Source organism: Chenopodium album, chromosome 12 (assembly GCF_948465745.1).
Source record: "Chenopodium album chromosome 12, dcCheAlbu1.1, whole genome shotgun sequence".
Lineage (NCBI taxonomy): Eukaryota > Viridiplantae > Streptophyta > Magnoliopsida > Caryophyllales > Amaranthaceae > Chenopodium > Chenopodium album.
The window spans coordinates 13,734,527-13,748,939 of NC_137845.1; the positions used below are offsets into that span (position 1 = coordinate 13,734,527).

Below are 14,413 nucleotides of genomic sequence, written 5' to 3' on the forward strand. Positions count from 1 at the left end.
TAATCACTAGGCCACAACCTCAAATATTCCACGGAGTACGAATTTTACTCTGTAATTTACTGTAAGTCCAATTTACCTCTCCAAGAACCCCAATTGTTTTACTAGCAACATACTTTTGTCGATCTATTAATATTCATTAAGTACTTTTGCCAGCACTAAAGATAAAAGGATCCACTGATTTCTCACATGCATAACGGAAGAAACAACTGGAGGCACCATTATTTATGCACTGACTACTCATCAGAAGGAGTCTATATTTTACTTTTAACTGATCTAACAGACTGAATTAATTTGAAATTTAGAATATTTTTTATACATAACAGAATCTACATGGACGAGGCAAATGATTAATCTCAGTAACCAAAATTTCATTCTATTTTAAAATCAGAATTAACAAGACCATCCATCCAAACTCCTAAACACAGGATTCAATCACAATTAGTTGCCGCATAAACTTCATCTATGCACCATTAATTGCACTTTCATTGTGAGTTGCAAGTCCGTCCTCGAGGTTTTTCCCATTCATTCCGTTTCGTTGTCGCTGTGGAATTTCAAAACAAGCAAACTGATCAGCAAAAAATACAGCATAAACAAAAATTGAAAAAAGCTGAGAATTGAAAGAAACTGTGTACCCGATCCATGGGATCTACGGAGTTTCCATTCAATAGCTTGTGGTTTTCCTCCTTGTTCCAGCTATCCTTTTCTTTGTTGCTTACGGGAAGCAAGAGAGATGCGCCAACACTGGACCGGTCAGGAATTTCTGCGTCGCCATAAACCAAGAATTCAACAAATGATATGAAGAACTATACCAATAAATCTTTGGAGAGAAAGAAGTTCATAAAGCACCACTTACCAGGAAGTTTCTTGTCAACAAAGAAAATAACCAGATTGACCGTATACCTGAGAGCAAAACATTACATTTTTAATTAAATTATCAGCAAAACTGTAATATGAAATCAGGATTCTGAGATTATAATGAGGGCAACCCATACCATGCCACAACAACATCCACGGTATAATGTTTGCGAGATGCAATGATCAATAAACTCTGGACCACAGCAAGTAGCCAACCCAACTGCTTAATTAACCTGGATCCCCAACAATAAATTATCAAGCACAGCCAGATAAACATCATTATGATAAGAAAGAGACTAGTCAAGAAGCAATAGAGAGATGTTATTACATATTTAAAACAACTACGGAGTACCATCTAAAAAGAGTTTGAGAGCATAAACTTCGTTTTCTTCACCTAAATTCCCATTTACTGATCTTAGAAAAGTTTCATCTGAAATTAATAATCTCCTCAAACATACGTAAACTTTTTTTTTTTTTTTATATTGTAGAAGAACTAGGTAATCCTTATATACAGTATATAATTATATCTGAACTAAATTTTTTTCTGAACTTGCTTGTTTAAGAGTGAGGAACAACACCATAATCCTCAAAGTTTCCCTTCACATAGAAGTGCTGGAGATTCGCTAAAAGTAAAAAGAGCATAGGTTTAACAGTGAAATAGTGTATTTGTTGTGTAAAATTTACCTCTTAGAGCCATATTTCTGATAGGTCCTAATGAACACGAGAGTAAAGATCATATGCGATGAAAAAATGAGATCACCACAGCCATAGAGAACCCCTCGAGGAACTGCAAACAGGCAAGCTATAATGAGCATAGAATTGCAACAAATATCAACCAGATAAGATCAAATTTTAATCATAGAAATAGAAACTCACAGTTAATCAAAAGGACTTCATATGCACTGTGTGGAGGTGGGAGAGTAGCTAGTTTTGAACCCTGTGTGCATAGCCATCACTCATATCAGAAAAGATAATTGCACAGACATAATACAGTTGTAATGAAAACTTCCATCTAACATTATAACAACATAAGACATAAAATATACAAAGTAATATATAAACTGTATACTCGTGAAAATGTGAAAACAAACGAGGGGGAGTAAATATTTACTTCGCGGCAGTGGTAGTTTGGACCAGGAAGCTGTGTAGAATAGAATGTGATGATCCTAAGAAACTGTGACGCCTGAACAAAATATAAACAGCAACAATATTATTAATTTTGTTGTTATGATAGCATGAACAATACAGTATATGATAAACTGGAAGATTTTTTTATAATGCACAATAAATACATAGTAAAATAGATTCAGTATAAAATTCATATGCAAAAACAAAGATGCAATGAAACACCACAAAAGTCACAGCTGAGGCTGATAGGATCCTACATTTCTCATAATGTGAGCTAGAAAAAGTAGTCCAAAAATAAATAAAATACAAATTTATATCAAATAGTCAAAGCTGATATAAACAGAATTTCAATAAGCTGAACTTAGACAATGCAAAACCTATAACATTATTCAAAGTATATTGCGATGAATTGTCAAAAGCTGAAGTTAACTTTTACATTCCAGCAGATAGTATCCCGTAACTACGGCACTAGTTCTAAAATATTTGATTTAATTTCTATCAAAACCTTCTAAGCATGACAATGCACAGAGCTTATTCAAGAAAGAATGGATGATCACTTACAACTAGGAATGCAAGGACCCTGCACCACAGTAGAACTGTATAGAACCTTTTGCTTTTGAGAATGAACGGGTGAAAAGTCCACTGCAAAATAATTATTACATCATGAGAGAACATACAATCATAAATTAAAAATGGACAATAATGGTTATAAAAAATATAACACCAGTCAAGCAGTCACTGTCTTTCTGGATCTAAAAGATTTAAAATAATTAATTGCTTTTAATGAATAGATAAGAAATACAAAAGAGAGACAATTCAAGGGTTATAATTATAACAATAAAACACAATTCCTTGACAAAGTAAACCTACTTCCACTATGTATACGCAAAGAGTTCTCCTTAGATATGACAAATTCAACAAAATTGATTGGTTAAACGGTGCATTATTTATCAAAACTGAGAAAATGCAATTATAAGTTGGTCAGCAAAATGCCAACACTGCTGATTTCAATGCCATCAGTAACTAACTGGTTTTAGTAGATATGCATGCCAACAGGATTGCTCCATTAAATTAATGTCTTTCCAATCACTGAATATATTCAGCGAAATATGACCATAACGAAAACCACATCTGTAGCTAGAAATCTAACAGAATTTTTACAAACTATTTGGTGAGCTAAAACTATTATATTACACTATATAATACAAAAATGAAACCAGGATGTATGAGTTAAGGGAGCCTTACCAAAACAAAGGCTATAAAAATGGAGGAAAATACAGTCTCACTAATGTAAGCCTTGTCTGCTCCAAGTTCCTACAGATATGAACTCATTGATAAGAACATCAAAGTTATTAAACAAAGAATCCAATCAACAGAATTTGGATAATGAACATACAGGAAGAAGAAAGAAACCCGCATCCTGAAGCGTTGGGCCAGGCCTATGTATATAATGAACACCTCGTGCAGCCAAACCGTGAATATACTGTAAAAAGAGTCATTTCACATATTAGTTAGTACTATAGGAAAGAAAAACCAGTAAATCTTAAAACCTCCCACTTCTAACCGTCCATCACAATACCCTAAATTTCAAGGTAAACCATGTTGCAAATCATGGAGGAAAAGGCGATCAATCAACATCTCATTGTGAAAACAAGATCAATATTAAAGACCATTATAGTTTGACCACTCTGCATCATTTACTTTTAGTGAGCTCATACTGTTATAGGATTGACATAATACTCCAAGAATATAATCATATCTTACACATTTTCTCTATAACCTCAGAGCATCCTACATTGTCAATTTCTCATATGCATTACTACGAATTCGATTAAAAACTCGATATTTCCCTACCCATCACCTTTCAGCATCAAACAAGCAAAAAAAACTATCACAATAATTTCCTACAAAAAAATTAATACCACAACTTGATAGTTCTCCAGTTCAATCAACAGACAGTCATCCTCAAACCTAACATCGATTCGAATTGTTCGAAAATTCAATATGCTACAACTAAAACAAAACTATCAGCACATAAACTGAATCTTCACCAATTCATCTGTACCAAAAAACATAAAATCAAACAAAAAAATTCAAAAATTAAATTTATAAAAAAAAAAAAAAAAATTAACAAACCTGAAAAACAAGTCCTCCTAAAATGTACTTCCAATGCTCCAAAAGAAGATTGACTTCGGTTGATACTTCCGCACAAAATCTCTTCCATAGCTTCATCATACACAAAAATTCAACCAAAATTATTCCAATTTTTTTTTTTTTGAAAAAATTCAAATAATAATTAAAAAAAAAAAAAGAGGAGAGAGAAAGACACCTTTGAAGCTTCGCGACCGATGTAAAGCGACATGATTTAAGCAATGAACAACCAAGGCCATATTACTTTACAACACATCTAATAAGGTCAACATCATTTCCGTCACAAATCAATCTCATATACAATATTCACCTCAAAATTCCCCTAATTTTATTTTTCCTCAAATTAATTAATGATCAAATTTACAATTAGATCGACTTGAAATCGAAGATCAAACACAGAAAACCCTAATTTCTTCGTCAATAATTAAACTATGAACAAAAAAAAAAAAAAAAAAAAAAAAAAATGTTGAATCAGAGAAGATGAATCTCCCTTAAAAATCGCAGAAATTAAGAAATTTAATTTATTTTGTGTAGAAAAGATTGATTGGGGAGAATGGTGGAGGTCGTGGTGTGAGGCTGGGTAGAAACGCGAGTTGAACACGGAGAAGACAGTTGAATTGGCAAAAAAGGTAGGCTTTTTATTAACGCCTACTTTCTCTCTCTTCTTTCTCTTTCTCTCTCTAGAAGAAAAAGAAAAAGAAAAGAGCGATTATTTATTAACTGTATCAAGGATTATGGTCGTGGTCAACTATTGAAATTTAGAATTTGAATTTTATATTATGGGCCCATTTTTCACATTTTCGTTCAAATTTCAGTTGCTACGACTATGAATGAGTAAGCTAATGCTTGGTGTAACTAGGGATTTTTGAAACATCTTTGAACATGCATACCATTTGGTCAAAATTGCGATGCTATTATGCTAATCAATTTTTGTGTTTCATTTTGGTGGAGGAGTTGGTTGATGACTTGTTAGTCGTCAATTTTAGACGGGATTGGATGTTAATTACGAAGTGGGGTTATATAGGTTGTTTAGAGATAGGATTGTGTAATGGGACGGAGTTTTATTTAAAGGTTTTGATTGGCTAGGTCGACTTTGAAAATTGGCTTGGCTTAAAATAAGTCGATCATGGCTGAATATTAAAGAAAAAAAATAGAGAAAGTGTTACGGAGTAACTTTAATATTGATAATGATAGCCACTTGGTCTTGGTGTCATGGTTTGAATGAATGGATGTAGAAGGAATTTGAAATGTTTAAGGTTCAACGCTCTGGCACTAAATTGTATCTTCGGAAACTTTCTAAATGCTTCCATTGATTAAAATTATCTATTTTAATAGGGAAGAAATTCTCTTTAAAGTCTTCTCATAGGCTAATTTTAACTTGTAAGATGGTACATTAATTTTATACGGATATTGAACCACATGAACACATTAGCTAAAAATTGAAACTAAATTCTAGAAGGATATTGTCACCAATTCACCATTAGATTTATAAGTATCAAGGTTTCATTTAAATAAGGTCAAGGAAGTTTTAGCTTTTCCAATAAATCAATATAGGAGGTCAAGAATACATAAAAAAAAAAATAAAAAATAAAAAAAAAAAAGACTCATCAAAACTTATGTTTCTTAAATTTATATATAAAATCTTATATGAACTTAAAATTTCTAGTATGAATATGTGAACATAACAATGATTGAGAATGGTTCTCTATATCAAAAGACTTGAAATAAATAACCGTTCTTGAAAATAATTGATTAAGACACAATATCTAAAAAAAAAAAAAAAAAAAAGCTTTTAGCATGCAATGATAATATTCTTTTTGCCTAGACTTCACCTTTCAAAGACTAAAGTCAATCGACTCAATTCCCATAAGGTTGCTAGCACACGAAAAGGCCAAGGATTCATAACAAGATTATCAACGTTGATCTTAAGGGGGAGATCACAAGTAAGAGGCATAAGAAAAAATTGATGGTCAAATTTACTTGAGAATGATAGAAGGGGCTCACGTGACTCCGATTTATAATGCACACATTCATCCCCTACCTACTACCACCCAAGTCAGCCAATTCCACCACCCGCTTTCGCCGCCATTTCCAAATCCTTTGCCAGCTCACCATCTCTTTATTCCCTCCACTTCTCTTTCTCTCTCCTCTGCTCATCTCTCTAATGGCAGCGTCTTTGAGTCGTCTTCTTCCCTATCTATAAATTTGTTTCTACCATTCTAATGGCTACATTGTCCCTGCATCTCCAAACATTTAGTGAAATAGGTATCCTTATTTTCTTCACCTTTTTACAAATTGAGTATGAAATTGTTGAATTTTCTCTCTACTTTCTAGGTTTTTTTCTGAGTGAAATTTGATTTCAGCTGCCGACACTAAATTAGTGAAAGTTTTGATTTTCTTGAGTGCAGGAAGAGGGTTGGCCTTTGGGTTTGCAGCCATTGAATGTGAGAATTGGATTAGGAAGAGCTCGAGATTATTTTGGGTCAATGTCATTCAATACTACAATGCTTACTGGTTCACCAACTTCTACAGATTCTTCAATATTGTCTAATATCTTATCAATATTGTCTAATATCTGATCAATATAAACCAATATATTACTATAATACTCTAATTTTTGACACTTTTAATCTAATATCTAGTAATTATAATCTAATTTCTGACACTTATAATATAATATTTGATAATTATAATCTAATTTCTGACACTTATAATATAATATCTTATAATTATAATATAATATCTGACCATAATAATCTAATTTCTGACACTTTTAATCTCATATCTAATATTTATAACTTAATATCTGACCATTATTATCTAATTTCTGATAATTAAAAATCTTATTTATTTTTTGTTTGTATGACCGGACTCACATAGATCTGTTCTACACAATACTTTTCCGATTAACTTTGATGGTGGCTGGTCTAGTTTTTGTTTGATTGAGAGGTTATCATAATAATAAATAAATAAAAAAAAATTAAAAATATTGCAAACTCTAGAAGAAGCATTAAGATTTCAATCAATTAATATTCAAGGCTTTTAAGGAGGCTTGGGCCTAACCTGCTGAGCCCAAATTTTCTTATAGAACAAGACTATATAATGAGAAATTTAAAAGAGAACTAGTTTAATGTCCGTGCCATGTACGGTAAGTCTAATGTTTTTTAAAAAAATTAATTATATTCAAAAAATAAAATTTTATTAAACATATATACACATCAAAAATATAGAAATTATAATGTTATAATCTTTATTAATAGGCAAAGCAAAAAATTAAACAAAAATGGATTTTTTGGGTTGCCCAAACCCGAGAATTTTTTTAGGCGGGGTTTGGTTTGATAAACATAAAAAATTAATCAAAAAACAGACTAAAATCTCCACTAAAATTATTAGCAAAAGTGCACGACACACACACACATACAACAGGAAATGTCAATTGTCACTACGTTTAGTATGGTGTGTCTTTCAGTATGCAGATCATTTATGAGTGTCAAATGTAATAAATTTATCATCTCAATTAAGTGTCTTGACAAAAGATAATTTTTTTTCTTTTACTAAGATATTGATTTTTTAATTACGTAATTTATAAAAAAAATGATTGATATTTTATCTTTCCCTAGATTTAGACATATGATATAATTGTCAAACAAAATATTTATTTTATAATTATACTATACTCTATAAATCCTTAATTTGTGATAATATATACCTAGTAGTAAAATTTCAAAAACAAAATTGTAATTAATTTGAATGTATAGTTATATTGAAATTTGAAATAAAATATTAGGTAGAGATATTTGAAAAAAAAATAAATTAAGTGATGAAGTAATTTCTTTTTTTTTCTTTTCTTTTCTTTTCTTTTTTTTTTTTGAGGGATTTGAAGTAATTTCTTTAAAATTTATAATATGATCGAATCAATGTATTATTATGTTTTTGGCAAAATTAAATAATTCTCCATTTAAAAAATAATTAAAATTAGTTGGAATAATTATTTAGGTAAATGTGTATAGAAAATAATGAACACCAAGTAAAAAGAATATATATTTGCCATAAAAATAATATAAACGATATGGAAAGATATTATTATAGAATCAAATATTAAACAAAAAAAGGTTAAAAAGGGAAGGGGAGTTTTTTTGGAGGGAAAAAATAACACCAGGATGTGACACATCCGGTGTCTGTTTTAGTATTAAGTTATTGATTGTTCTTACTTCTACAAGTATAAGGTAATGGACTAATGGGTAATGGACAATGTGTATAGTATGTTGTGTTGCCTAAAAAAATTGTATTGTGTTGTGAAAGATGATTATTTTTTAAAGTAGTACTCATATAAAAGAGAGCAAATTTAGCATTCAAATTTTTAAATATTTGGTGAAATGCCTTCAAACAATGTTAATTGAATAGAATGAATGTTTAATGAATTCAAACAAAGCTAATTGTATTAAATGAGAGTGAAACGGATTCAGACAAAGCTAATTGAATCAAATTAGAGTTAAATGCATTCAAGCAAAGGTAATTGAATCAATCGGAAGTAAATCAGATTCAAATAAAGCTAATTGAATCAAATAGTATACATCGTACAATTGAATTCAAACAATGTCAATAAAATGAACCAGATTCAATAATAAATTGATTTGATAAATTAAACTCAACAACTTTAACACAAGCATTCATAATTGGTTTCTTATAAATTTAAGGAAAAATTGATTCTAATAATCCCACCTTTAACCGGTTCGCTGTTAATAATCCCACCTTTAGATTATTATTTAATAATCCCACTTTTATAGGGGATCTTCTTTTATTGGTCCGTAACCTGTTGGTAACCGTTTTTAATAGGTTAAGATGCCACGTGTTGTTTTGTAATTGGTTGAAAAATAATAGAATTATAAAAAAAAAATTAAAAACTAAAAAAAAAAACAAACAAACCCACCACCCACCCCTCCACCCACCGTGAAACCCTAACCCTTACCCTAGCCCCACCGAAAGCCGGCCAATCGGAATTAAAAACCACCCCACCAATCCAACCTACCATTGAAATCAACCCCTGACCCAAACCCACCACCGAAATCAACCCCTGACCCAAACCCACCCTCGAAACCACCACAATTACCATAGCCAAAAACCGCCATATACCCCCGAAACTTCGCCGAAACTCGCCATATACCCCCAAACTCCACCAAAACTCGCCTTATACCCTTGAAACACCACCGAAAACCCCCATACACCCCCGAAATTGCACCGAAAACCCCCTAATTGCTCTTGAAGGTTTTTTTTTCTTTTATATTGAAAATTGGGGAGGTTTTAGGGGAGCTGGGTCGGTTTTTGCTGGGGGTGGAAATAGGTGTTTCGGCTGTAGAAATGGGGGTTCCGGCGGTGGGGATGGGGTTCCAGCAGTGGGGATGGGGAGGAGCTAAGGGGCTGCCGAAGGTTTGGGAGGTAATGTGGTCGTTGGGGAAAAAATTAGGTTATTTTTTATTTTTTATTTTTTGACTAATTATTTAATGTCATGTGTTACTTAAATAAAAAAAAATAAAAAAAGTTTACCCAATATACAGGTTACCGGTCATAAGGGACCAATAGATGAAGATCCCCTATAAAGTTGGGATTATTAACAGCGGACCGGCTAAAGGTGAGATTATTAGACTCAATTTTTCCTAAATTTAAAAGTTTTCTAAATTCAGAATTTAATTATATATATATCAAAATTGTAGTCCCTCAATGGACTTTACCTACCTTTAATGGCTTTAAACATAGTAGTACGATGTATTGTATGTACTTCTTGGTACCAAACAAACGTTAATAGGAGTAAAGTATAAATATTTCTAATTGCTTAATTCATAAGTATAATTGTAGATCATCCCATGCGTCATTGCAGTGTGTTGACTGCAACGAGTCTTGACTCTTGAGTCTAGCGGTCTAGCCACTCTTGCATAACCTTGAGTGTTGAGTCTTGCATAACCTTTTTAAGTTCCAAGAAATTGCAAATTATAATTAATGACATATGTATAAATGTATAATATGAAACAGAAAGAAGAATACCATCTATAATATTATTAAAACTCATAGGGACAATATGCTGATGTAATCCCTCGTATTTTTAAATATTTTATAAATGAAAATTTATTTTATTTATAATATTTATTTGTATTTTTCCGGATTTTATTTTAAAAAGTTTCAAATTATTAATTTGGGTTGAAAATTATTTTAGTACAAATTATTTTATAAGCTTTCATTCTACAATTTATGCCATAGAAACAAAGCCTAATCCATTGCATTTACCTAATTGGCCCATTAATTTTATGAGACCCAATACTCCTACTTACCCTACAACTCTCTCCCCTATAAATACCCTATACATCCCCAAAATTTCCCCACATAAAAGGTTAGTCTTATTTTCTCCTTTGTTTTATTAATTTGTGTAATTATAATTATTGATTTATGGGTTTTGATTTTATTGTTTGAAATTAATTTAATTGATATCAAATTGTATTTTGATGATTAAACTTTATAATTTCAGATTTTATAAATGTCATAATTTTCAGATTTTGTAAATTTTATAACCTAGGGTTTTTAATTATTGAAAATCACAATTTTAGGGTTTTTACGAACAATTGATTTAGGGCTTTTATAGTAATGATGTTTGAAATTTTGGTGATTATAACTACTGATTAGTTTAACTTAATCCCAGAATATTTTGAACACGTAAATTCGTGTTTTAATTCTTAGATTTCCATCCGTTAATATTAATTCCGTTTTAATCCCGATTAGGTTTTGAACTCATCCGATTTTGATAAAAAAGTAGTGTTTTCCATGTGAAAACAATGTTTTAAGAAAGACTCACTACCTTTGGTAGTGAGCACTACCCTCTTGTGGCCAAATTCAGCCTTTAAATATAATTTTCGGGCAGTTTTTTATTTTTAACGAAGTTTTTTTTTATGCTTTTAATTTTATCCTTGAGTTTTAAAGGGTTTTTGATTAGTTTAAAATGCTGGAATTTTATTTAAAGTTGTATAATTGTGATTTTAATGAAAGGGTGTGATTACCCATTAAAAAGGAGTTTAATTAGGGGTTTTTAAATAATTTTCAGATTTTTTTTAAGTAGTCTAAAGTAAATTTAAGTTGCTGGAAATTTGGTTGAGTATTAATTTATTGTTATTGGTTGTTCTCTAGGAAGTGATTATTCCCTAGGAGACTTTTGAGTGATTAAAAGTGGCACAAAGTATTATTTATACGAGGTACGTACATGTCTACTTCGTTGTAAGTAGTATCATGTTTAGGTACCAAAAAGAAAGAACTTAGTTTCATGGAAATTGTTTGGTTATACATTTAATTAATTCATGTGCTTATGTTTGTGAGACATGTTTTGGTGAATTGATTATGTTTGTATGGAATTATGGATGCAAGCATGTTGAATTATATTGAATTAATTGTTTGCATGGAATATTGATACAAGCATATTTTTATTGGATTGGTTTATTAACCACATTTGGATTATTGAAGGATTGGAATTGAATGGTTTAAGTGGAATAAATTCATTAATTATTTCACAAGGTTATTATTATTTTATTTATTACTCAAGCATGACTTGTTAGTATGTTGAGTAAAAGTGGATCAAGCCGAAATGGCTAGGTGGGTTGACTATGTTCAACAATTTTGGATAATTTGGAAGGTTAAAGGAATTACAGGTCAATTTGTGATGTGATCACCATTGTCCTAAATAAGATTAAAAGTGAATTGATGTATGATTGTTATGTATGGTCTACTTGAATGAATCGGCTATTAATTAAAATTGTAATCACGTAAAGTGAAACAAGGATGAGCAATAAAACTCTGGAAAATGTGCACTTCTAGAGTATTGACAATTATGGGTCGGGTACACGGTGGTAGCCCGTGGCTTTTCGAGGCTTGTTTGATCAACATGTCCTCTTCTCTTTTGGTATTTACATTTTTATTTTATAATGAAAGTTAGATGGGATCCTAGACTAACTTTGTGAGAATGGAGTCGCGCCCATTCTTGCATTGCGCTAAACTTTTATTTTAAATGGTCATTTGGGACCAAAATGATTTGGTGGGTGGACAACCTCGTCTATTGCTTACTCCAAATTAAATTAATCAAACTAAATATAAAGAGTCAAGTGTTTGGAATTGGTTACTAAATATGTTGAGTCAATTGAATTGTTTAAGTGTGGAGTCTTGATTAATGAATTCGTTTTGTATGTTTATTTACTTTAATTAATTGAGCATGTTAGGTTTTGTACGTTGTAGTTTGTATGTACTCAGCTTTGCTGATTGCGTGCTTTTTGTGTGTTTTCTTTTGGTCATGGCCTTCGCCTTTTAATGACCCTGTGATGATCCAATTATTACACTCGTATTATTGGGGAGCAGTATTACACAGGTTAGCTTGATGATGTGAGGTTCGGGGATTTGACATACGCATTGTCAAGGGATTGGTGTGATTGAGAGTATTCGTTTTTTTTTTTTGTGTTGAACTTATCTATGTTTTACTATTTCAATTATGTTTTGGGATTTTAAATATTAGTTTGGTTTAATAAGGGTCTTTATGGTTCCAATTTGTAAGCTTTGACTTATTGGTTTTCTAAATTATATTATTTTAAGATTTAAGTTGGATTTCCGCTGCAATACTTTGATAAAGCCTTAACGTTTTAACACGTGGCGGTAACATGCCAATGGTTCTCCACTATTTTATTTAAATTAAGTGGTTTGGAAAAAGGGAGAATTATTGGGGTGTTACAACTGACGACATGTATCATCCTTTATTCAATATGAGTTGGTGCCACATGTGCGTCATGCTTCATCACCCTTCTCTATGAAAAACTCTCACACAATTGAATTGTAATGATGTTTAATTTAATTGAAAAACTCTTCATTGATGTGATTTTAATTCTCTAAAATAATGTTTAATTTAATTGAAAAACTCTTTATGTGTATAACCTCCCTATTTAAATTTGATATATTCTTATATACATTAATGAAAAATAATATAGATTATTACATTTTACATTCCCTTATTAATATTGTTCAACATTAACCTTTCGACTTTCGTAATTAATTCTGAACAAACTTATAGGTTTATGATGTACCGGAGCATCACCCGGACCAATAACTAGTTAATAATAATAAGTCATAATATATGATAAGTAAATTCTAAACCATAAAAAATTAAAAATCACTCATAAATTCATAATACCAACTTGGCCTAGTGGTAAGGACAATTGGTTCAATCCCTACTAAAATCACTACTTATACAGTGTCTAGTTTGCAAACTTAATTGAATTGACATATAGCACTTTTCATTTAATAAATTGAATAATAATGTTAAACGTCGTAATTTGACTTTTCCTACCTCGAAACATAGTAGTGCGATGTAAATGTACCAAACAAACATTAGGAGTATAATATAAACATTATTTTTTTTATTGCTTAAGCTAATTATTAACATTCATAATATTTGATCATCCCTTACGTCATTGCAGTGCGATAACTCTAACGAGTGTTAAGTTTTTTTTTTTTTTTTTTTTCCCACTCGGTTCACTCTTTAGACTAATTCGGATTTAGGGATCAGTTGATCAGTTCTGGGTGCTTAGGTTTCAATCCCCTCTCAATCACCACTACACCAACAACCAATTAGCAATTGGTACGAGTGTTAAGTCTTGCATAATAACCTTCTAGAAACTGCAAATTTCAACTTAATGACATAAGCTTTAAATAGTACCTAGCCTACATTTCTAAATAAGTACATCACTTTAAATTTTGCATTATTCATATACTGCGTACTACTTTTGATCCTATATATTTTATCACTAATCCTTGATTATAATTGTTATAATCTAGACCAAGTATTTAATGTCGGAAAAAGGAATATCAATAATTAATGATAGGATCTTATTAACGAACGCCCCCGGGACGTTGGATAAGTATTTAAAATCTTACCTAAAGTGGTATTAATTTGGAAAAACATGACAAAATCAAGCGTCCATCGGTGTAATTAATGTTAATTTTAATTTAATGTTTCTACTTTTAACTAGCTTATCCAACGCCCGGAGTGTTAGTTAACATTTGGCTTAATAATAAGCCATATAATACACATTAAAATTTTTAAAAACAATTCTCAGGCTCGCAGCTATAAATACTACTACCAAGTAGTTCTACCATTGCTAACAAACCAAACATCCATAATTCCATCCTTTCAAGAAAAAAAAAAAAAAAAAAAAAGCATCCATAATTCCATATTAACTCAATCACTTCAGATCATTAGAAT

The 14,413-nt window shown here is 31.0% G+C and overlaps 1 protein-coding gene across 1 annotated transcript; it reads right to left on the bottom strand.

The window, feature by feature from the left end:
- Positions 1-256: 256 nt before the first annotated feature.
- Positions 257-4,820, bottom strand: LOC145572062 (phosphatidylinositol:ceramide inositolphosphotransferase 1-like). The gene is made up of 12 exons (XM_081631078.1): positions 4,313-4,820; positions 4,120-4,209; positions 3,380-3,466; positions 3,229-3,297; positions 2,545-2,625; positions 1,967-2,038; positions 1,732-1,792; positions 1,540-1,642; positions 993-1,088; positions 854-900; positions 633-760; positions 257-541 (listed from the first exon to the last, which is right to left on the bottom strand). The coding sequence occupies exons 1-12, from the start codon at positions 4,343-4,345 to the stop codon at positions 461-463; spliced, it is 948 nt and encodes a 315-aa protein (XP_081487204.1). The 5' UTR covers positions 4,346-4,820; the 3' UTR covers positions 257-460.
- Positions 4,821-14,413: the final 9,593 nt, after the last annotated feature.

What these genes read in the sequence shown, in the direction of transcription:
- LOC145572062 (XM_081631078.1), bottom strand. Translation starts at nt 4,345, where the DNA reads ATGTCGCTTTACATCGGTCGCGAAGCTTCAAAG. An exon ending in CGGGTTTCTTTCTTCTTCCT is followed by an intron (nt 3,298 to 3,379) that starts GTATGTTCATTA and finishes TCATATCTGTAG; the next exon opens with GAACTTGGAGCAGACAAGGC. An exon ending in CAAACTACCACTGCCGCGAA is followed by an intron (nt 1,793 to 1,966) that starts GTAAATATTTAC and finishes CTATGCACACAG; the next exon opens with GGTTCAAAACTAGCTACTCT.